Source organism: Sinohyriopsis cumingii, chromosome 18, assembly GCF_028554795.1.
Source record: "Sinohyriopsis cumingii isolate HCF-2022 chromosome 18, ASM2855479v2, whole genome shotgun sequence".
Taxonomy (NCBI): Eukaryota; Metazoa; Mollusca; class Bivalvia; order Unionida; family Unionidae; genus Sinohyriopsis; species Sinohyriopsis cumingii.
The window spans coordinates 15,457,296-15,482,868 of record NC_142978.1 but is presented as its reverse complement, the minus strand read 5'-3'; the positions used below and the strand labels follow the sequence as shown (position 1 = coordinate 15,482,868).

At 34.6% G+C, this 25,573-nt stretch overlaps 1 protein-coding gene across 4 annotated transcripts in view; it reads left to right on the top strand.

The window, feature by feature from the left end:
- LOC149776139 (uncharacterized) overlaps window positions 1-25,573 on the top strand; it is a 332,110-nt gene that overhangs the window by 257,582 nt on the left and 48,955 nt on the right. For all 4 annotated transcript variants that reach the window (XM_089942420.1, XM_089942418.1, XM_089942419.1 and 1 more), the window contains 3 exons: window positions 12,735-12,812; window positions 15,518-15,677; window positions 18,724-18,845. In XM_089942420.1, coding sequence (XP_089798546.1) covers window positions 12,735-12,812; window positions 15,518-15,677; window positions 18,724-18,845 — 360 coding nt within the window. The remainder of the gene's footprint in view (window positions 1-12,734; window positions 12,813-15,517; window positions 15,678-18,723; window positions 18,846-25,573) is intronic.

Below are 25,573 nucleotides of genomic sequence, written 5' to 3'. Positions count from 1 at the left end.
GATAATACAACCAGCCAGAGATCTCATTGCTTGGTCATGGAATCGCCTATGCCTTTTAGGTTTTGTTTTGTTTGTTTTCACAGCACTTTGAATTCCTTACTGTATACACATCATGCTTAGTAAATAGAGCAAAATGTCTTTTCCAGGAACACACTAGCTTGGCCTGTGCAAGTAATCAAAAATGTGAATCTTGGATTATGAGTTGGATACAATACCAGCTGTGCTACCATGGCTCATACTTTGTCCTTTAGTGGGTTTTTTATGATATGACAAAGTTATGATTTTTTTTTTAATCTGGTAATTTCACATCCTTATTGCAATATAGCCTCCATTACGTTGGCTGCTGTTGAGAATATTTGGCTGCCATATATATTCAGCCCTTGTGATAATACAACTGCCATATGTATTCAACCCTTGTGATAATACAACTGCCATATGTATTCAACCCTTGTGATAATACAACTGCCATATATATTCAACCCTTGTGATAATACAACTGCCATATGTATTCAGCCCTTGTGATAATACAACTGCCATATGTATTCAGCCCTTGTGATAATACAACTGCCATATGTATTCAGCCCTTGTGATAATACAACTGCCATATGTATTCAGCCCTTGTGATAATACAGACGAATCAGAGAATTTATTTACAGATTTATTTTGTTTCATGGATTTTACGATTCCACAAAATTAAAACCCAGTCAAAACTTGTTATTACTTAGATCAAACCTAAATGCACCAAATCTTTGTTTTCAAGAAAAATTCCTCAGTTGAATGTCAGCACAAAAGTAGGTCCATAAATGTTGATGTTTATTCAGTATGTGTGTCTTTTTAGCTCTACTCATGGTGGACCAGAAGACCAGGCCATCAGTCTGTTAGTATAAATTTGTTATTGCTACTCCTCCTAGCTACTTGGAGGATTGTCACATGATATACACTTATTTATCCCATGGCCTTGTTGGTCCTAAATGGATGCCCCTTGCACATCCAGTATGGCCACCACAGAAGCCATCATGAAAATCTTGTTAATGCCACTCTTCCTGAATGGATGGTCATATCAGCATGGGCTTTTATTTACTGAAAGACTTCTTATGATGTCTGGTTGGTGATAAATAAAGTTGGTGCTGACACTTTAGGCCATCCTAAAAGTGAAGAGACTTCATGATGTCTAGTTGGTCATAAATGAAAAGGGTGTCACTTGCTCATTCAATACATCCACCATGGCATCCATCTTGAAAATCATGTTATACCTACTGCAACTGAATGGATGGTTGTATCAACATAGAATTTTTACTAAATGACTTCTTATGATGTCTACTTGGTCCTAAATGAAAATGGTGCTGCTCAGACATCTAGGATGGCTACCACAGTGGCCACCTTGAAAACCTTGCTGTCATTACTTCTGAATGAATTGTCACATCAGAATGGGGTTTTCTTTGAAAGATATCATATAATATCTGGTTGGTTTTGAATGAAAATGATGCAGATCTGATTTCCAAAATGACCGCTACAATATCCATCTTGAAAATCTTGTTACAGTTACACCTCCTAGATGGCTGGTCATATGGATATAGTACTTTTACCAAAGACTTTTTATAATGTCTAGTTTGTTCTAAAAGAAATGCTGCAAATTGGATATCCAATATGGCCACCATGACTGCTATCTTGAAAATTGTGTTTTTTTAACTTCTTGAAGCAGAAAGTCATATCTGAAAGGGTTTTCTACTAGAAGATTTTTATGATGTCTTGTTGGTCCTAAATAAAAATGGTGCCAATCATACAGCAGCTAATTAGAAAATTGTGTTGCTGCTGAAGAATGTCAGAAATGGTTTCAACACTCAAGATACAAGATACAATTTCAACACTCAAGATACAAGATACAATTTCAACACTCAAGATACAAGATACAATTTCAACACTCAAGATACAAGAGGAAGAACTGGTCATATCTTAAATTCCTGGAAGTTCTTCTTGGCAACAGAGCATCAGACTCTTCAAGCAACTCTTGTTTTTGTTTGCTTTTATGCTCACACAGTTTGAAATGGTGGCATCTTGATTTCGTCCAGTGTGTCCTAAACAGTTTGTTGCCAGAAATACACAAAAACTACTAAATGTAGACAATTGAAATTTGCACAACATCTTTATATGACCAGATTTGAATTTCAGGCCATTTCAGACATTTTCTATAACCCTTTTTTACTGTTACAAATTGTCTTCATTATTGGGACTTTAAAAAAATAAAGCATCCTTAACATTATAAGTGAAAACCACTTGAGGAAAAGAAATAAATTATGATAAACATATTTTTATTCATATGTAGATGACCTTATTAGATTTTCAGGCCAATACCACAATTTTCTTTTCTTTTACACATATTTTCAGGGAGATAGAATGTTTGTGTGTATATGTATCTGTGAGTGTGTGTGTGTGTGTGTGTGTGTGTGTATATATATATATATATATATATATATATATATATATATATATATATATATATATATACCTACCAGGGCCTTCCAGTCAAAAGCGCTCACCGCTACAGATCATTGCCATCTCATCTCTGTGTATGTTTGAGTCTCGGGTTTGGCCTATGTGGGTATGTGTGAAAGCTAGCCAGTAGCTTCTTGTGTGTCAGTGGTTCTTTCTGGGGTTTTTCTCGGGTTCTTTCTCCACCATTAATACTGGCACCATGTATAGCCTATCTTGTGCTGAAAAATGGCATTAAACCCCACAACAACAGGGCCTTCCATTTGATTTAAAGTTGGAGCTTTTGTTGCCAAACTTGGTTGGGTTGCGTGGGTGGGACCTCCCACAAATCTGAATATAGGTTGTTTTTTTTTTTTTAAGTATCTGGGTGTAAAATAAAAGTAGCCAAGTAAATATATATCAATGTGACCTTGCTAGATTTTCATGCAATTGTGGCAGTATTTCACATTTTCTAAAATAAAATACTTGTGGTTGGGGGGGGTGAGCTAGACTTTTTGGTCTGCATGTCTTCAAGGGGTGGGGTGGTTGGAAGGGCACAGTACTGTATCTATTCATTATTAAGTCCGTGTCACATGCATTTGCACAGACCATAATAATAAGTTTTCTATTTTAAAATAATGAGTAATGAAGGTCATTATTACATGCCTGCCAAAAGGTCAAAAGTCAGGGTTACAGATTGATAAGAAGATGGGATTTTGCATAATAACATTACTTCTTCTTTACAGCCCTTGACCAAATTTTGTGGATGTCTTCAAATTGGGTAAGGAAGAAGCATGTATATTTTGTGGTCAAAAGCTGAAAAAATCAAGGTCACTGTGACTGAAAGAATTTACACACATGGACTGCTTTTGTATACATCAGTTCTAGCTGCATATAACATAGACCTGATCTGTCATTGCCTAATGTGCAGGCAAATCAGGGCCTTGTTTGGTTTGTTCCACTGATTATACCCAACAAACTGCACAGATCCAGATCTGCCAGCACATTATGCGATGACAGATATGGGTCGATGTAGTTTGTATTTGGACACATCTTAGAAGTGAGTCTAGATGGTATTATATTTTGATTGTGCAGGCACTAGGGGCCAGAACTAGAAGCTCACTAATTTCTAGGTGTGTGTCACATTTCCCCAACTAGAGAGACATACATTTGGACAGACATACATTCCAGTATTAGCTGCACTGAGAGGGTCAACATTTGTGTCCTGTGATTATGTAGACATGGTACCAGAGTCTAGAGGAGGTGGCCTAGCACTTATACATATATTATACTTATATAAAAGTTGCTTCAGTTAATTAGCTAGACCCTTACATTTTGCCTTGAAATAATTTTGCTGGGTCATAAACTAATGTAAAATTAAAATGTCAGAAAGATTTATTGTATAAAAATATAAAAAAGACGTGTAAGGGAGCACACTGGTCTTTGTACTTGAGGTCAGTACATTAGTGGCTGCAAATTTATCATAGTGAAATACATATACATATATGAAGACAGAAAACAAAAAAAACAAACAAAAACATTTTGTACATAGGTATTGGCCACATTTATTTTTTGAAGAATACATCTATAGGTACCATTGATACAGAATATATATAGAAGAGCATTTCCCTTGAGTAGGCAGGTACAAGTTAAAACTAGTGATGATAAGGATGACAACACTGTAACATATATACTTGTATATGATTTGGATCAGTTACATAAATCTTGCATATATGTGGAGCCAAAATGTAAACAACATAAACCTTGATCTACCATTTCATGATGTGCCAGCAGATCTGGGTCTCTCTAGCTTCTTAAAATTAATCAGGAGAATAAACAACACAGACCCTCATCTACTGGCACAGTATACAATGGCAGATCAGGGTTCATGTTGTGTGCAGTTTTGCTCAACATACGTGCAGGTATATATGGTGCTAAAGATCCACAGCTTGTTACCATAGCTTTTAGTTCAGGATGACATTTTAATAATAAGGGGAAACATGCCTTTGTTTGTAATGGAAAGTGAGCATATGTGGGGGTATACGGTCAGTTGCTCAAAGCATGATATTGGAGATCCAAAATAAAAATGCAAACTTGAAACTTTAGGAGCCAGTAGTTGTCCTGCAAAGGTCAGGGGAGAACTCAAATGCCAGGGTAGAGATTTGGGGGTATTTTCAGTTTCATCTTTAGGATGCATCATCACAGAATATATATTATTTGAAGAACTGTTTGCTCAGAGATGAAAAAGACTGCATAAAAAATTATGGGATTATGGTAGATCTAATAATAGAAAAAGGAAGGATACATTGGTAAGACCCAAGAATTAGCAGACATTGGCAAGAAATCTAGAGATTATGAAAAGATTTGTTTTGATGGTTCACCTGGATTGATTAGATAGATTGTATTAATTGAAAGACCATCATATACTTACACCATTGTATTATTCTTTTAATTGAAAGACCATCGTATACTTACACCATTGTATTATTCTTTTAATTGAAAGACCATCATATACTTACACCATTGTATTATTCTTTTAATTGAAAGACCTTCATATACTTACACCATTGTATTATTCTTTTAATTGAAAGACCATCATATACTTACACCATTGTATTATTCTTTTAACTGAAAGACCTTCATATACTTACACCATTGTATTATTCTTTTAATTGAAAGACCATCATATACTTACACCATTGTATTATTCTTTTAATTGAAAGACCATCATATACTTACACCATTGTATTATTCTTTTAATTGAAAGACCATCATATACTTACACCATTGTATTATTCTTTTAATTGAAAGACCATCATATACTTACACCATTGTATTATTCTTTTAATTGAAAGACCATCATATACTTACACCATTGTATTATTCTTTTAATTGAAAGACCTTCATATACTTAAACTATTGGTATATGCCCTCCCTTCAAAGAAAATCAGAGAAGAAAATATTTGATGTTATTTTATCAGAGTATTCTGTTAATCTGAGTACATAAATTGAATCCCCTCCTGATTATAGTCTGAATATACTTCCCCATTTTTACTCTCTCCCCCCCCACCAATTTGAAAAATGGAAAGCATAAATGAGATTTAAAAATTGCACAGAACTTTGAACATTCATTGATTTATAATTTAAAACCTGATTATGACCAGGGGGGCCCTAACACTGTTATCATTTGTGCGTTTCATACCAAACTGAAGTTTTCATTGTAAAAGACGACCTTGCTCACTGGTCATTTCCAGTACCTGAAGAAGTCTGTTTTCAGTGAAGGGGTGAATACATAACTACTCATGTATTGCCATTGAAGGTAAATACTACATTATCTGCTTCCGATATCTGCAATGCCGAATGGAGCAAAGGAAAAAACAGACAACTACAAATTTACCATTCACGTAGATTTAACAAGTGATGTAATTTCTGTCTACATGTATGCAAAGGGCTATAACTCTCAACTGTCAAACTTACGGTAATTTATGGAATTATCCAGCAGTTACTGAATAGGATGAACTAATTCACTCTGTTGTCTGAGGAAAATAGAGTTGCCCATAGTGTACACAATATGGCGCCATGTTAGTATGGAAAGCCTGTTAAGCATGAAGTGCACAGACATGGACTGTGTTAGGGCCACCCTGGTCATAGTCTGGTTAAAAATTAGAAAACAATGAATGAAATGACTAAGTTCTGTGCTTTTTTTTCTTCTTTACATTCAAGATTTTCACTATTGAAATCAGTACAAATAAACGGGAAATTATGCAAAAACTATAGTTATAATACTGTACTATCTTTAGCCCTGCTTGTACAAGTACCTTACACCATTTGTTTACTTTTGACATTGCATGGTTGAAGGCATCCATAAAATCCATGAAAATGGTACACCATGAATTAGAGAGAGCATCTGTATCTGGAAAGTCAATGTACATTACTCACAGACAGTACTTAAATGGGGTACTTTGCACAACACAGTGGCAAATAATTCATTTTTAGGGGTATGCTACTTATTTGCCATGTTGATTGCAGAATTAGTGGGGCATTATTTGCCCCATTTCAGATGCCTTTGAAAGGTGCCAGTGTCAGTTTCACCATATTAACAACAAAATGTTTACAAAGTAAATTGAAAGATAAAGGTTTAATTGATTCTTCTTAGTGTAACATGTCAGTTGTATTTTTCCTTGTGTGTTAATACAGTTTACACGGTCATTGTGTTTTACACTTGTTTTGTTGTACATTGGCTATTTTTTTCCCCATTGATGTTGTTGTATTACCATATACTTGCTTATAACTTGCATTCATTTGTAAACATAGACCCCAGTCTTCCATAACATAATATGCCACTAGATCAGGTTCTGTGTTGTTTGTTATATTGATTTGTCCTAAAAACTGCATAGACCCATATTTGCCAGTGCATTATGCGGCACCAGATCTGGGTCTAGCAGTTTGTATTTAAATCTGACTTATAAGCGAGTATGTATGGTAGATGCATAAATAATAACATACCTGTCACAGCATCTTTTGGAAGATAATGGTGAAGAATTGATGCATGTATGTATTTACAAAGTAGGTTACAACTCCTCCTTAGTAGGTTACAACTCCTCCTTAGTAAGTCTCAAGACCTCAGAATTTGGAAGATGATAATTACCCTATGTGATGTATTATGGCTTCCACTCACTAGCTGGCTTTTTCTGATCATGAAAAATGATGTCTGAGTTTTGGGGCATTTGATCAATAATGTGTCAAGTCACAGTTTTCAGTTCTACTTAAGACAAGAACCTCACAGAAAAATATTCTTAAATATTCATATTTAGGTGCCAGTCACTTTGAAGTTAACATTCGATGTATCACATACTAAACTTTATTTCAGTATATAAATTTCCTGAAAATCTGACACATTTTGACTCAGATTTTAAACAATACAAGAACCTATCAAGTATTTAGTGTCGTAGTTGTATTTTAGAGTTCATTTTTATATATGATCTAGAAGTTACAGCCAAGTATTTAAATTAAATTTTAAATAAAAATGTTATAGGTGTAGTGAAATAAAGAAAGTTGCACTTGTAGGAAGGCTTAGCTCTATGTTCATTTGTCTTTATTGACATCAGTTGCTCAGTTTTCTCTCCATATCATCCCCTTATATTGACAGCATACACATCAGTTGCTGAGTTTTGTGACCATGTCATCCACTCGTATTGACAGCGTAAACACAAGTTGCCAAGTTTTCTGACATGTCATCCACTCGTATTGGCAGCATACACACCAGTTGCCGAGTTTTCAGGCCATGTCATCCCCGCATATTGACAGCATACACATCGGTTCTGACCATGTCATCCATTCATATTGACAGCATGTACATCAGTTGACGAGTTTTCTGACCATGTCATCCACTGGTATTGGCAGCGTACACGCCGGTTGCTGAGTTTTCTGACCATGTCATCCCCTCATATTGACAGCATATGCATCAGTTCTGACCATGTCATCCATTCATATTGACAGCATGTACATCAGTTGATGAGCTTTCTGACCATGTCATCCCCTCATATTGACAGCATATGCATCAGTTCTGACCATGTCATCCATTCATATTGACAGCATGTACATCAGTTGATGAGTTTTCTGACCATGTCATCCACTCATATTGACAGCGTACACACCAGTTGCTGAGTTTTCTGACCATGTTATCCACTTGTATTGGCAGTGTACACACCAGTTGCTGAGTTTTCTGACCATGTCATCCACTTGTATTGACAGCATGTAAATCAGTTGTTGAGTTTTCTGACCATGTCATCCACTCGTATTGACAGCATGTACATCAGTTGCCGAGTTTTCTGACCATGTCATCCCCTGATATTGACAGCGTACACATCAGTTGCTGAGTTTTCTGACTTTTTCATCCACTCATATTGACAGCATGTATATCAGTTGCAGAGTTTTCTGACCATGTAATCCACTCATATTGACTGCATGCACATCAGTTGGTGAATTTTCTGAACATATCATCCGCTCATAGTGACAGCATACACATCAGTTTTGACCATGTCATCCTCTCATATTGACAGCATGTACATCAGTTTCTGAGTTTTCTGACCATGTAATCCACACATGGAAGCTTTTGGTACAAGTAGACTGCCATATTGCTTGAAATACATATTCACATGTAAGTTGAGGCCAACTGCCAAAAATATAGACCCTGATCTGCCATCGCATAATGCACAGATCAGGGTGTGTGTTGTTTTTGTTCTACAGATTACTTCTAACAAACTGATTTGACCCAGATCTACCAGTGCATTATGTGATGGCAGATCTGGGGTTTTTTTCTTCATTTTGCAGTTGGACTTGACTTTTGAGTGAGTATATACGGTAGTGATCATAATGTTCACATTTCACTGTTACCAGTAGATTCATTCAGCTGCAGAGATGCATACTTGTACAAATATACCATAAAGTCCCCCCCCCCCCATTTTGTAAGGAAACTGCTTGAGGAAAATTATGGATAATAAGTTTCCATTTCTGATTTTGCAATCTGGCAGAACACATGCAATCAGAGCTAGTTTTCCCTTGAGAATCTCAACTCCCCTATATGTGTAGCTGTAAAGCTGGATTAACTTAATCTTCTTAAATGATCCTTTCAATAACCTATCTGCACATACATGTTTGTGCATGCACATCACCCAAGTCTTCCTGCAACATGAAAACTGAGGGAGGTCTCATACCTTATTGTTTGGTTAGCGATGTAGGGAAAATTTGTTTAGAATTTTAAACAAACCCTGCAAGGGCAGGAGTAAGGTGTTGATGGAGTGGTTTGTGGGACAGGGAATACGTGAGAATAATTGAATAACGAAGAAAAGCACTGGTAATAACTGCTTTTGAGTAGCCTTGCCTCTAATATTGAATGTATCCCAAATGACTGAAAAGAAATTAAAAAGTAAATTGTTGACTTGACAGTTTCACTAGTATTCTTGAGTTAGAAGTCATTGCTGGCCCATGTACTTGTCAGAAATAGTCTGAACCAAGTTAGGTTCAACCAGAAAGAGTTGGAGTGTTGAAATAGGTTCTGTACGTACAAGTTTCCCCATCTGTTCTCATTTTAATGAATTTATTATTATGACTCTAGGTCTTAAACTATATAACAGAAAGAAGAGAAATCAGCAAGTTTAGTAAAATCAACAAATAATTTATTTTTCTAAGTTACAAAGTGACACTTTAAGAAACTCTTGCAGCATTGTGAACTAAAATCTAAATAATCCTAAATGTCCTATCAAAAGTCCAAAAGTATAGAATGTTTTTAATGTCCTATCAAAAGTCCAAAAGTATAGAATGTTCTGAATGAATTCAGTTTTTAATGTCCTGATATACTAATCATGTGCTCCAGAATGCCTCTGAATGATTCCAAAATAATTCTTAAGCAAGGTTAGGCCTTGAACATAAATTTTAGTAAACATATTGTTTACCACTTAAATCATGACAAAAGTCAGGTAGGCAAAACTTAACAATCCTTAGTCACTAACATGGCAAAAGTTAGGTACACACTATAAATTAAATATACATAAGCTTAAAAATATAAATGGCATGGACCAAACTGCAATGAATAATGAAAAAAACAAAAATGCCACCAACCTAATGACTCAGTAGATCCATACCAAAGTTAAGACCAGAACTGGTTGCTAATACTGTTTTCAGAAATGTAAATAGAGCAAAATTAAAATTAATCAACTTCTTGGTTCAAGTTGGATCATAATGCAGTGCTTGAATCTCAGTCAGTTTATTGTATAAGTTTTCTATTATTCTGGAAAATCAATGAAAACCTGGGACAAAAAACTATTGGCTTTTCTAGGCTGTGAAAAAAATTGGGTAAATATTTTTTTTTAAATCCTGAAATTGTTAAAGAATTTGATAATTTTGTGTCAGCCATGGCTGTGTCAGTATTTTATACCAGATGTTTGTAAATCAACTTGGATGTATGTATTCCTAAAGGAATGTTTGCATTTGAACAAATTGATTTTAATCAAATTTGTGTAATTTATATTCTGGTGCTAAACTTTAAGGTTGAAGAGGAGAATCAGTCCTCAGGCCCTCCCTGTGGATATTGTTAGTGATGTTAGTTGCTTTCCCACATGAACTGGATATTAAAGTGTCATGGTAACATTAAATTTGGTCTTGAAAATGTCATGGAAATGTCAGGCAAACCCTTGTTTTCTGTTCTGCGTGGGAACCCTGCTGGCCAATACTGAAAAAGGCATAAGTAAATACATGTATGTATGTATGTATGTGTGTGTGTGTGTGTGTGTGTGTGTGTGTGTGTACAGTATGTTCAGGGGCACTTTAACAGAAAAATCACTATGCTGTAACTAAGCAAAAGATTGTTACTAGTACACAGTAGTTCCTGTTTATAAAAGTTTTGGTCATGGGAGTGAAGCATATTGAAAGTGTGACATTGATATACTGACTGTTAAATTTACAAGCATGTATGTTTGTATGTATGTATGTATGTATGTATGTATGTAAGTGTGACATTGATATACTGACTTAAATTTACAAGCATGTATGTATATATGTATGTATATATGTATGTATGTAAGTGTGACATTGATATACTGACTTAAATTTACAAGCATGGCTTGGCCATAATGATGAATTTTGTACATAAGTTCACAAAAATAAATAAGTACAGTGGATTTGCTTTTTTTGTGGCTGTAAATTTGTATGGTTTTGAGAAATTTTACAGGTTTTTGTTGTTTCTAAAAATTCATGGATTGGGGGAAGCAGTCCTATTTGATGCCTCAAAATTTTATAAACCATTGATATTGGTGATAGGTGTTCAGCAAGTTAAACTTATATTCCTTCTTGGATTTTGTCCAGAAAGCTAATTGTATCTGCCAGAATTAAAAATTATTAAGTAAAACTTTGCATTGATCAAGGAAATTTTTTCAGTGAAATGTTTTAATATATATATATATATATATATATATATATATATATATATATATATATATATATATATATATATATATATATATATATATATATATATATATATATATATATTTCAGAAAAGGTTTCAGTGAAAAGTAAATACAGTTGAAACTCCCAGAAAGGTCAAATTTTAATTAAGGGAAATAAAGATCAGACATGCAAAGTTTGATCAAATTAGCTGACCATCTTTTTGGAGTTGAAAAAAACTTGCTAAAAGGTTGCTTGTGTGAAAAAGGGATGCAGGATATTATTTCAGTGTTTATGGTTTTTCTCAAATCATTATATTTCATGTCTGATTTACTGAGTAATTTATGCTACTAAATGATTTTCCTGACAATTTAGCACTGTTTTTCCTTAATTTAAATGCTTAATTACATGAGTTACAAACACACCTGTTCAACTGTAATTGACGTTTAACATTTTCATGGAAATATAAATTGATACAATATTGGATAAGCCATAAATTATAACCAGTGTATTCTTTGCAATAACCATATAATGAGATCAGAAGTTTGACAGAACAAGTACTTAGAGCCATTGAATATTGATCATTTTAGACCCCAATTAATATACTGTATATCAGGGATAACCATAGTTAAAAATCTCCTGTCTGTCTATGGCCATGACATTATACATTGTTGTAGACAACATTGCAACCAGCAACATTTAAAAAATTATACTCACTTGTGTGTAACTGTGATTGGTAGATTTATTTGCTATTTTAAATATATCTAAACTTGTTCTGTGCCTTTTATTCTGGCAAGGACACTGCAATGCACTTATGTATGGGCAACAACATTTTGCTTACATGCTATGCCTTTCTTTTAAAGCTCACTTACACTGGTTAACAGATGGCGATTCATTGAATCCGAAGCAAGTTTATGTACCAGTTTTAACTTCTTTAGAAGTAAACAAGCATTGGTGGGTTTTGGCTTATGCAACATTAAATCTACACACAAATTGTAGAAATTAAAGTCAGATTTTGATTACTGGTAACAGTCAATTGGTCAAGACTTCCTGCTGAAAAATCAGTAAAAAATAATTTAAAAAATTGGTCATTGTCTTAGAAACAGTATGTACCTAAAACACTGTACATACACCTATACCTGCCTTGCTACCTTCATGCACATATGACCATAATTTTGGTGTGAGTGGAATTGGGTAAAGAAGTTTTATCAATGTAGCCGTTATCCACATGTCCTTTGCATGGATATGTGCAGCAAGACACGTTTCAATATGTTATGGTCATTTGATAAAATTGATTTAATCTGTGGTGATTTTCTTTTCAGGAAGAACAGAAAACTTTGTCCAAGGCAGACAAAATCAGGATTGCATTGGAAAAGATCAAGGAGGCCAAAATTCAAAAAGTACGTAAATTTATGACCTGAAAGATTAAGGAGGCCAAAATTCAAAAAGTACGCAAATTTATGACCCAAAAGATCAAGGAGGCCAAAATTCAAAAAGTACTTAAATTTATGACCCAAAAGATCAAGGAGGCCAAAATTCAAAAAGTACGTAAATTTATGACCCAAAAGATCATGGAGGCCAAAATTCAAAAAGTACGTAAATTTATGACCCAAAAGATCAAGGAGGCCAAAATTCAAAAGGTACGTAAATTTATGACCCAAAAGATTAAGGAGCAGAATTTGCTGATTTTTGTATTTGGTGATTAGAAATATGAATGCAGTATATTAGAATGACACTGTTAGTTACAATTATGTTAGAAGATGTTTCATTGTATGTCATTTTTTAAAATAATCTGTCCAGTTGTATACATGTTTGAACTACAAGGAAGATAACAAAATATTGTATAAAGGTTAATGTTTTCTTCTTTTTTTGACATACAAAGCACCTAGATCAAAGCTACTTTTCATTCATGTTTCATGAAACATTGTTTTGCAGCAGTTGATGATCAGATTCATAATTTACACCACAGGGTACCACTGATACAGCCTGTCATATCATCCACATATTAAAATCTATAATTTACACCACAGGGTACCACTGTTACAGCCTGTCATATCATCCACATATTAAAATCTATAATTTACACCACAGGGTACCACTGTTACAGCCTGTCATATCATCCACATATTAAAATCAATAATTTACACCACAGGGTACCACTGTTACAGCCTGTCATATCATCCACATATTAAAATCTATAATTTACACCACAGGGTACCACTGTTACAGCCTGTCATATCATCCACATATTAAAATCTATAATTTACACCACAGGGTACCACTGTTACAGCCTGTCATATCATCCACATATTAAAATCTATAATTTACACCACAGGGTACCACTGTTACAGCCTGTCATATCATCCACATATTAAAATCTATAATTTACACCACAGGGTACCACTGTTACAGCCTGTCATATCATCCACATATTAAAGTCCATAATTTACACCACAGTGTACCAGTGTTACAGCCTATCATATCATCCACATATTAAAATCTATAATTTACACCACATGGTACCACTGTTACAGCCTGTCATATCATCCACATATTAAAATCTATAATTTACACCACAGGGTACCAATGTTACAGCCTATCATATCAACCAAATATTAAAATCAATAATTTACACCAGTGTACCAGTGTTACAGGGGGCCCCGAGTGGCCGAGTGGTCTAAACCGCTTTCTGTTACAGATCACTGCCATCTCACCTCTGTCTGCATGGGTTCGAGTCTAGGATTTGGCCAATGTGGGTATGTGAGAAAGCTTGCCAGTAGCTTCTCGTGGGTCGGTGGTTCTTCCCGGGGTTTTCCCGGGTTCTTCCTCCACCATTAATACTGGCTGCCATGCATAGCCTATCGTGTGCTGAAAAATGGCATTAAACCCCACAACAACAACCACAGCAACAACAACCAGTGTTACAGCCTATCATATCATCCACATGAAATTCATAATTTACACCACGCTGTTACAGTCTGGTGCATTGTCATCATCATGAAAATTCATCATTGACACCACATTGTTACAGTCTGATGCAATGTCATCCACATTAAAATTCATCATTTACACCACATTGTTACAGTCTGGTGCAATGACATCCACATCAAAATTCATCATTTACACCACACTGTTACAGTCTGGTGCAATGACATCCACATGAAAATTCATCATTTACACCACACTGTTACAGTCTGGTGCATTGTCATCCACATGAAAATTCATAATTTACACCAGTGTTACAGTCTGGTGCAATGTCATCCACATGAAAATTCATCATTTACACCACATTGTTACAGTTTGGTGCAATGTCATCCACATGAAAATTCATCATTTACACCAGTGTTATAGTCTGGTGCAGTGACATCCACATGAAAATTCATCATTTACACCACACTGTTACAGTCAGGTGCAATGTCATCCACATGAAAATTCATAATTTACACCAGTGTTACAGTCTGGTGCAATGACATCCACATGAAAATTCATCATTTACACCAGTGTTACAGTCTGGTGCAATGACATCCACATGAAAATTCATCATTTACACAAGTGTTACAGTCTGGTGCAATGACATCCACATGAAAATTCATCATTTACACCAGTGTTACAGTCTGGTGCAATGACATCCACATGAAAATTCATCATTTACACCAGTGTTACAGTCTAGCACCTTGTTATCGACATGATGAAATTCATCTTTTCAGCAAAGTGTTTTAGTACAGCATCAACCACATGAAGTAACAGTTATCTAATTGACAAAATTTAAACAACTTGTTAAAATGTACATAATTGTCTAATAAACAGTCTTAAAAATTAGCTTTAAAAATTACATGTGATTGCAAATCTATGTAATATTTCACATTCATCATGCATTATTATACCTATTTCATTGAATGTGGTGAATTTGCAAACTAAGGTAAGATAACTCTGGTGTCATTTTAAAGGCTGCAGTATTTGTAATTTTGGAATTTTTGTTTCTGTTGGTTTTGAACACATTTTTGGCTGTCATGCCGAGGAACATACAATATATATGTGCTTCAGTTTTCTAGAATGAACATGTTCATCTTTTATTCTCAACAAAAATATAATATTTTTTCTGCAGCTGTTTGTGCGAGCGTTTGCTAAGGATGGCAGCAGTAAGAGTATACTGGTGGATGAGAAGATGACCATTGCAGAGGTCATACAAATCTTGTCCGACAAAAACCACATCCGACTCAACACAGAAATGGCTGTTGTGGAGCACATGCCTGAATTGTTCATGGGTAAATGATGGGTTAAGTTTTTCTAAATTGTTGTAATATATACAATTTCTATTTGAATGGAACTAGCTTATTGCTAGTAAGACTTGCTTCTCTTTGGTCATGACAAATTTAATTTTTAATTGTTACCTCAAACCCATGGTAAATTTTTATCCTGTGTTATTTTCAAAACATTTCTCTGTTGAGTTTCAAAACTGCATTTCTTGTTATTATTGGAATCTTACATTCATTTATCAACTGTTGATTCAGTAACTGGAGATAAAAATGGGGTGGGGGTGGGAGTGGTATTGTATTTTGTTGAAGTCTGTTAATATAGCAGTTGAGTTAGTTTGTTTATCTTTCAAAAAAAGAGAATGATTTTGTTGAATTAGAACATATATATTGTGTTTTAGAGGGTTATTATTAGAGGGGTGGGGGAATGAGAGATTCTTTTGAGGTTTCTATTATTATAATCCAATGCTTAGTCCCACATTTACTCCAGTTTTAAAACTAATTATTTTAGAAAAGCTTGTCCAGGCCCACTTGGAACAAACATATTGTACAGGCCCCAGTTGGAACAAACATACTGTACAGACCCCACTTAGAACATACATATTGTCCAGGCCCCAGTTAGAACATACATATTGTCCAGGCCCCAGTTAGAACATACATATTGTACAGGCCCCACCTAGAACATACATATTGTCGAAGCACCAATTAGATATATGTATTGTCCAGGCCCCATTTAGAACATACATATTGTCCAGGCCCCAATTAGAACATACATATTGCCCAGGCCCCAATTAGAACATACATATTGCCCAGGCCCCACCTAGAACCACCTAGAACATACATATTGTCCAGGCCCCACCTAGAACATACATATTGTCCAGGCCCCACCTAGAACATACATATTGTCCAGGCCCCACCTAGAACATACATACTGTCCAGGCCCCACCTAGAACATACATACTGTCCAGGCCCCACCTAGAACATACATACTGTCCAGGCCCCACCTAGAACATACATATTGTCCAGGCCCCACCTAGAACATACATATTGTCCAGGCCCCACCTAGAACATACATATTGTCCAGGCCCCACCTAGAACATACATATTGTCCAGGCCCCACCTAGAACATACATATTGTACAGGCCCCACCTAGAACATACATATTGTCCAGGCCCCACCTAGAACATACATATTGTACAGGCCCCACTTAGAACATACATATTGTCCAGGCCCCACTTAGAACATACATATTGTCCAGGTCCCACCTAGAACATACATATTGTCCAGGCCCCAATTAGAACATACATATTGTCCAGGTCCCACCTAGAACATACATATTGTCCAGGCCCCACCTAGAACATACATATTGTACAGGCCCCATTTAGAACATACATATTGTCCAGGCCCCACCTAGAACATACATATTGTACAGGCCCCAGTTAGAACATACATATTGTCCAGGCCCCAATTAGAACATATGTATTGTCCAGGCCCCCAGTTAGAACATACATATTGTCCAGGCCCCACCTAGAACATACATATTGTACAGGCCCCAGTTAGAACATACATATTGTCCAGGCCCCAATTAGAACATATGTATTGTCCAGGCCCCCAGTTAGAACATACATATTGTCCAGGCCCCACCTAGAACATACATATTGTCCAGGCCCCAGTTAGAACATACATATTGTCGAAGCACCAATTAGAACATATGTATTGTCCAGGCCCCAGTTAGAACATACATATTGTCCAGGCCCCATCTAGAACATACATATTGTACAGGCCCCAGTTAGAACATACATATTGTCCAGGCCCCAATTAGAACATATGTATTGTCCAGGCCCCCAGTTAGAACATACATATTGTCCAGGCCCCACCTAGAACATACATATTGTCCAGGCCCCAGTTAGAACATACATATTGTCGAAGCACCAATTAGAACATACGTATTGTCCAGGCCCCAGTTAGAACATACATATTGTCCAGGCCCCACCTAGAACATACATATTGTCCAGGCCCCACCTAGAACATACATATTGTCCAGGCCCCAGTTAGAACATACATATTGTCGAAGTACCAATTAGAACATATTGTCCACTTAGAACATATTGTCTAGACCCCAAAGAAATTGATCGATGAATGAATAATACTAAAACTTGAGCAATAACTAATCTGTAATGGAAGATGTCACATTGTCCAGTACATCAGTTAATAAAATATATAAATGTTTTCTTCTTCTTTGTGATAAAAAACGGCCTCCTTTATAATAAATTTCATCATTATCAAGTTGCTTTGTTAACTTACCGAAAAAAAATCTTGCAAGTACCATTAACTTGAGCAAACTTTACAAACACACACACACATGCAGACTTTACAAACACACACACACACACACACACACACACACACACATGCAGACAGTTGCACTTAGATAAATTTAGATAGATACATGCATGAATACATACATGGATAGACATACAAATTTACATATATATTTACATAAACATAAAAAGTTACATATATACATACATAGACAGATACATGGATAGACATAACAAGTTACATACATAGACATACAAAGTTACATATATACATACATAGACAGATACATGGATAGACATACAAAGTTAAATATATAGACATACAAAGTTACATACATACATAGACATACAAAGTTACATATATACATAGATACATGGATAGACATACAAAGTTACATACATAGACATACAAAGTTACATACATAGATACATGGATAGACAAACAAAGTTACATACATAAATAGATACATGGATAGACATACAAAGTTACATATATAGACATACAAAATTACATATATAGACATACAAAGTTACATATATACATACATTGACATACATGGATAGACATACAAAGTTACATACATACATAGACATACAAAGTTACATACATACGTAGATACATGGATAGATATACAAAGTTACATACATAGACATACAAAGTTACATACACAGACATATAAAGTTACATATATACATACATAGAGAGATATAACTTTCACTTCTTTAAAAACTTTTAGAGCGCATCCTTGAGGATCATGACTCCCTGGTAGAAAACATGGTGATGTGGACCAGAGATTCCAAGAACAAAGTTGTATTTGAGCCGAGAACAGAGAAAAATGATTTGTTTAAATGTCCAGAGGTAAGCGTGCTTGTTAATGTTCATGGATATCATTTGCTTCCTCCATGAATTAAGATCGTTATATGACCAGTGCATGCTAAAGGTCAACATGTTGTGCCAAAAAGGGTGAAAAATAAAATATGTTGAAATTTATACTACACCTATTTACTTCAAATTGCAGGCATGTTTTGAGCATGAAAAAGATAAAATTGATCTCAGTAATTTAGAAAAAATTGAAACCTTGAAGGAAGGGATCGAAATCTATGTATGGGGACAAAACTGCATTTGCATGATCTCTGTCTGGAAAAAATATGTATTAATTTTAAATAAGTGTTTTGATAGATTATAAAATATGTATTAATTTTGAATAAGTGTTTTGATAGATTATAAAATATGTATTAATTTTAAATAAGTGTTTTGATAGATTATAGCATGCTGAATCCAATACAAAAGATTGCATATGGCATGCTCAGTCAAATATGAAACTCGGCTTTGGGCATTCTCAGTCAAGCATGAACAACACTGCATGGCATGCTCAATCAAATATGAAACTCGGCTTCGGGTATTCTCAGTCAAGCAAGAACAACACTGCATGGCATGCTCAGTCAAACATAAAGCACAGCTTATGGCCTGCTCAGTCAGATATAAAGAACATTGAACATCATATGACATGCTGAATGAAATACAAAACACTGGCATGCTCAATCAGACATGAAATACAATTGTAGTGTGCTTAGTCAAATAAAACAGCTTATGGCATGCTCAATCAAGCATGAAATACAGCTTCTTTAAAATGTCCTAAGATAAGTTTGCTTTTTCATGCCCAATTAAACATAAAAAGCAACTTATGGCATGTTCAATTAAACATGAAAAACACCCAGTGGCATGCCCACTCAAACATGGAAAACACTGACATGCTCAATAAAAGATGAAAAACACCCAGTGGAATGCTCAAACATAAAAAAAACACCTAATGGCATGCCCAATTAAACAATGAAATACACCCAGTGGCATGTCGAATCAAACATGAAAAACACCCAGTGGCATGCCCAATCAAACATGGAAAACACTCAATTAAACATGAAAATTCTTAATGGCATGCTCAGTCATGAAATATAGATGTGGAACACTCAATCAAACAGGAAATACAGCTTATGGCACACTCAGTCAACATGAAATACAGCCTATGGCACACTCAATTAGATATGAAATACAGCCAATGGCACACTCAATTAGACATGAAATACAGCCTATGGCACACTCAATTAGACATGAAATACAGCCTATGGCACACTCATTTAGACATGAAATACAGCCTATGGCACACTCAATTAGATATGAAATACAGCCTATGGCACACTCAATTAGACATGAAATACAGCCTATGGCACACTCAATTAGACATGAAATACAGCCTATGGCACACTCAATTAGACATGAAATACAGCCTATGGCACACTCAATTAGACATGAAATACAGCCTATGGCACACTCATTTAGACATGAAATACAGCCAATGGCACACTCAATTAGACATGAAATACAGCCTATGGCACACTCAATTAGACATGAATAACATTTTATGGCATAGTCAGTCAAACACGAATCACAACTTTGTCCTGTATTTACAAACCGTTTTTTAAAGTCATGTACAGAAGGAAATTAGTTATAGCTCACATGTAGAGTTGGAGATCCTTCAGATGACCATTAATACAATGACAATTAACATAATGACCATTAATACAATGACGATTAATATAATGACCATTAATAAAATGATGATTAATATAATGGCCATTAATACAATGATGATTAATATAATGGCCATTAATACAATGACCATTAATACAATGACCATTAATACAATGACTATTAATATAATGACCATTAATATAATGACCATTAATATAATGACCATTAATATAACTAAAATTGTTTTAAAAAAGCAACATTTTATGAACAACAGTCACCCAAATCTTTAGGGACCATGTTCAAAGTGTACTGAAAAGTGTCATGTGACAATATTTAAGGATTTAATGGCGCTGCTTTTTACACAATGCAAATAAAAATATTTTTAATATTTGCTTGCTAATTTTAAAAAATATTACATTATACAAAAGAAGTGCGGTATATTTTCTTTGCTTGTAAATAAAAGAATCAGTCAATAGCCTTTCATGATGTTTGATATTGGAATAGTAATGAAAAAGTAGTAAACGTTTCCATACCTAAATTGGTCTTGGTGATAATTTTTCAACAATCTTTACCAATGAATATAAAACCATTCCCTCTTCAGATAACCACATCACTATGACATATAGAACTTTAAAAAAAACTTCAACCTGGACAATTGTGTATGATCTGGATACAGTTAAGATGTTTGATAATCCAAACGAAACTCTTGAAACCTAGATGAAATTATTCTTAGATGTAGTTGATCAACACTTTACCTTGGAATACTCAAAAGGTAAACTTTGAACAGCAACCAGGATGGAAGATGGATGACAGTCCTCAATCTGTAAGAATTGGAATCCGAGCTAAGGATTAGGGAACTGAAGGGGATTACTAGTTGTAGAAGAATAAAGTTGCAAAACCAGTTCTAAGGAGGGTTACTGCCAGAAAGTTGTAGCATGAAAAAAGGAATCCCAGTATTTTTTTTCTAAACTGTTTTTCAGCTTAGGGTAGGTAAAAGTTGTTGTTGTTGTTGTTGTAGGGTTTAATGCCATTTTTCAGCACACGATAGGCTATACATGGCGGCCAGTATTAATGGTGGAGGAAGAACCCGGGAAAAGCCCGGAAAGAACCACCAACCCATGAGATGCTACTGGCAAGCTTTCTCACATACCCACATTGCTCACATACCAACATTGGCCAAATCTGAGACTCAAACCCACGCAGACAGAGGTGAGATTGCAGTGATCCGTAACGGAGAGCGCTTTAGACCATTCAGTTAGTAGGTAAAAGGACACCTTTAGTTTTGTTAAAATAATTTCAGTACGAAGGATAGGATGTTTCCAATCCTTGTTAGATAGGTAATATTTTAATGACAACTTTTTGCAAATATACCTTCAAAATTTAAAGCTCCATCAGATGTTACAAATTATGATTGTCTAAAGGTGTAGTGAATAAATTGACCTATGATGCACATTTTTGAATTCCTGAAATTCAGAGATGTAAAAGTATTTAGATGTATGTTTGAATTTGTCAAAAGCACTGACACGAGATGAAATTGGCCTAATACATTTGCAAGTAGCCTGTCCTGACATAGCAGCCCATTATGTCATAGGAGCCTGTCTTGGCATATCAGCCCATTTTGTCATAGGAGCCTGTCATGGCTTAGCAGCACATTATGTCATAGGAACCTGTCATGGCATAGTAGCACATTATGTCATAGGAGCCTGTCATGGCATAGCAGCCTATTGTGTCATAGGAGCCTGTCATGGCATAGCAGCCCATTTTGTCATAGGAGCCTGTCATGGCATAGCAGCCCATTGTGTCATAGAAGCCTGTCATGGCATAGCAGCCCATTTTGTCATAGGAGCCTGTCATAGCATAGCAGCCCATTGTGTCATAGGAGCCTGTCATGGCATAGCAGCCCATTGTGTCATAGGAGCCTGTCATGGCATAGCAGCCCATTTTGTCATAGGAGCCTGTCATGGCATAGCAGCCCATTGTGTCATAGGAGCCTGTCATGGCATAGCAGCCCATTTTGTCATAGGAGCCTGTCATGGCATAGCAGCCCATTGTGTCATAGGAGCCTGTCATGGCATAGCAGCCCATTGTGTCATAGGAGCCTGTCATGGCATAGCAGCGCATTATGTCATAGGAGCCTGTCATGGCATAGCAGCCCATTGTGTCATAGGAGCCTGTCATGGCATAGCAGCATGCCATCACGAGCAGAATGCATTACATATCATATTAAAGTATTACAATTAGTTTTGCTAAATCCTGAAGGTAGGTAAAATCACCCCTATTAGCACAAGTAGATCTCATCTCATGCTGATAATTTTACACCAATTTCAATTTTGATTCTCCGAACCCTTTCCAAATTAATAGAAAACATGGACATTTATGGTCTTCTTTGTAAGTGACAACTAATATTATGCAGCTCAGTGGGAATTTAGGCCCAAACAATCCTTTGAATTGGTTTTGATAGCAACAGTAGATAAATGGCTGAAAACCCTTGAGGAAGGAAAATTTGTTGGTACAGTCTTAGTTGATTAAGAAAATCATTGGCCTTAACCATCACATTCTTGAGGAACTATAAATTTATAAATTTAGATAGACAACTATATAATGGATTTTCTTTATTTCACAGAGAGGTTCCAAAAATAGAATAGTAAATGGGATGCTCTAAATTGATCAATTTGTATAGTTAAGTACTAGATCCCTTGCTGTTTTTTATATATCTTGCTGTTTTTTATATATCTTGATCAATGATTTACTTCCTTCTTGCAAAATAATGTTACAGCTAAAGATCTCTTTTCTGGTGAGACATGCTGTCAGATGCATTTTTCCCTTAGCTGTACTACAAAACATTTTCTGGTGAGACATGCTGTCAGATGCATTTGTCCCGTAGCTGTACTACAAAACAAGTTGCAGGCTGCCTAGATGTAGAAACTTGATGTGAACAGATTGATTAGGAAATAGTTTTCCTAAATATGTGAAAAAGAATGCTCTAATTAAATGCCGGTCATTGTGTTGCATTTTCTTAGTTTCCTAACAATATTTTGCTCATGTTTTCTTTTCCCTCTCCTTCCATTTCACTTTTTCATGAAATTACATTTTAAATAAACTCTGCTATAACAGATCTATGCATCTGCAAATATTGGTATATAATAGAGGGCTTCAAGAGTGACTAGTTTTATAAACTAATGGGTTACCTTCTGAAAAATTTTTACAATTATTTTTGATAGTGTTATTATTATTATTATTATTATTATTATTATTTCCAGTATTTAAGATATCTATTTACTATTTGGTTTCTTCAGCTGAATTGAAGAATCATAAATAACTTCTGCAAACTCATTTGGGTTAGAGATTTGAACATAAAAATTAAAACAGAACTTTGGAAGGACATAAATACTACTAAAGAAAATTTGTTCCAGTATAAGAACTGACTCAGTTAAACAACTAACAGAACAGTCACTTACATAAAAGTTCTCGCACATACCATTTCATTGCATACTTCAATTTTGATCCTCTACAATAACACACAATCTAAACATCCACATTATCCATAAAGTGGCACAGATAGTTGATTTTAACAAGAAACTGAAACAAATCCCTGTCTCAGAATTGCTTGATGAATAACAGTCACATACATAATAATACTGCATACATAATAATACCACATACATAATAATACCACATACATAATAATACCGCATACATAATAATACCGCATACATAATAATACTGCATACATAATAATACCACATATATAATAATACCACATACATAATAATACCGCATACATAATAATACTGCATACATAATAATACCACATACATAATAATACCACATACATAATAATACTGCATACATAATAATACTGCATACATAATAATACCACATACATAATAATACCACATACATAATAATACCGCATACATAATAATACCGCATACATAATAATACTACATACATAATAATACCACATACATAATAATACCACATACATAATAATACTGCATACATAATAATACTGCATACATAATAATACCGCATACATAATAATACCACATATATAATAATACCACATACATAATAATACCACATACATAATAATACCACATACATAATAATACTGCATACATAATAATACCGCATACATAATAATACTGCATACATAATAATACCACATATATAATAATACCACATACATAATAATACCACATACATAATAATACCGCATACATAATAATACAGCATACATAATAATACCGCATACATAATAATACTACATACATAATAATACCACATACATAATAATACCACATACATAATAATACTGCATACATAATAATACTGCATACATAATAATACCGCATACATAATAATACCACATATATAATAATACCACATACATAATAATACCACATACATAATAATACCACATACATAATAATACTGCATACATAATAATACCGCATACATAATAATACTGCATACATAATAATACCACATACATAATAATACCACATACATAATAATACCACATACATAATAATACTGCATACATAATAATACCACATACATAATAATACTGCATACATAATAATACCACATACATAATAATACTGCATACATAATAATACCACATACATAATATCACATACATAATAATACCACATACATAATAATACCACATACATAATAATACTGCATACATAATAATACCACATACATAATAATACTGCATACATAATAATACCACATACATAATATCACATACATAATAATACCACATACATAATAATACTGCATACATAATAATACCACATACATAATAATACTGCATACATAATAATACCACATACATAATAATACTGCATACATAATAATACCACATACATAATATCACATACATAATAATACCACATACATAATAATACTGCATACATAATAATACCACATACATAATAATACTGCATACATAATAATACCGCATACATAATAATACTGCATACATAATAATACCGCATACATAATAATACCGCATACATAATAATACCACATACATAATAATA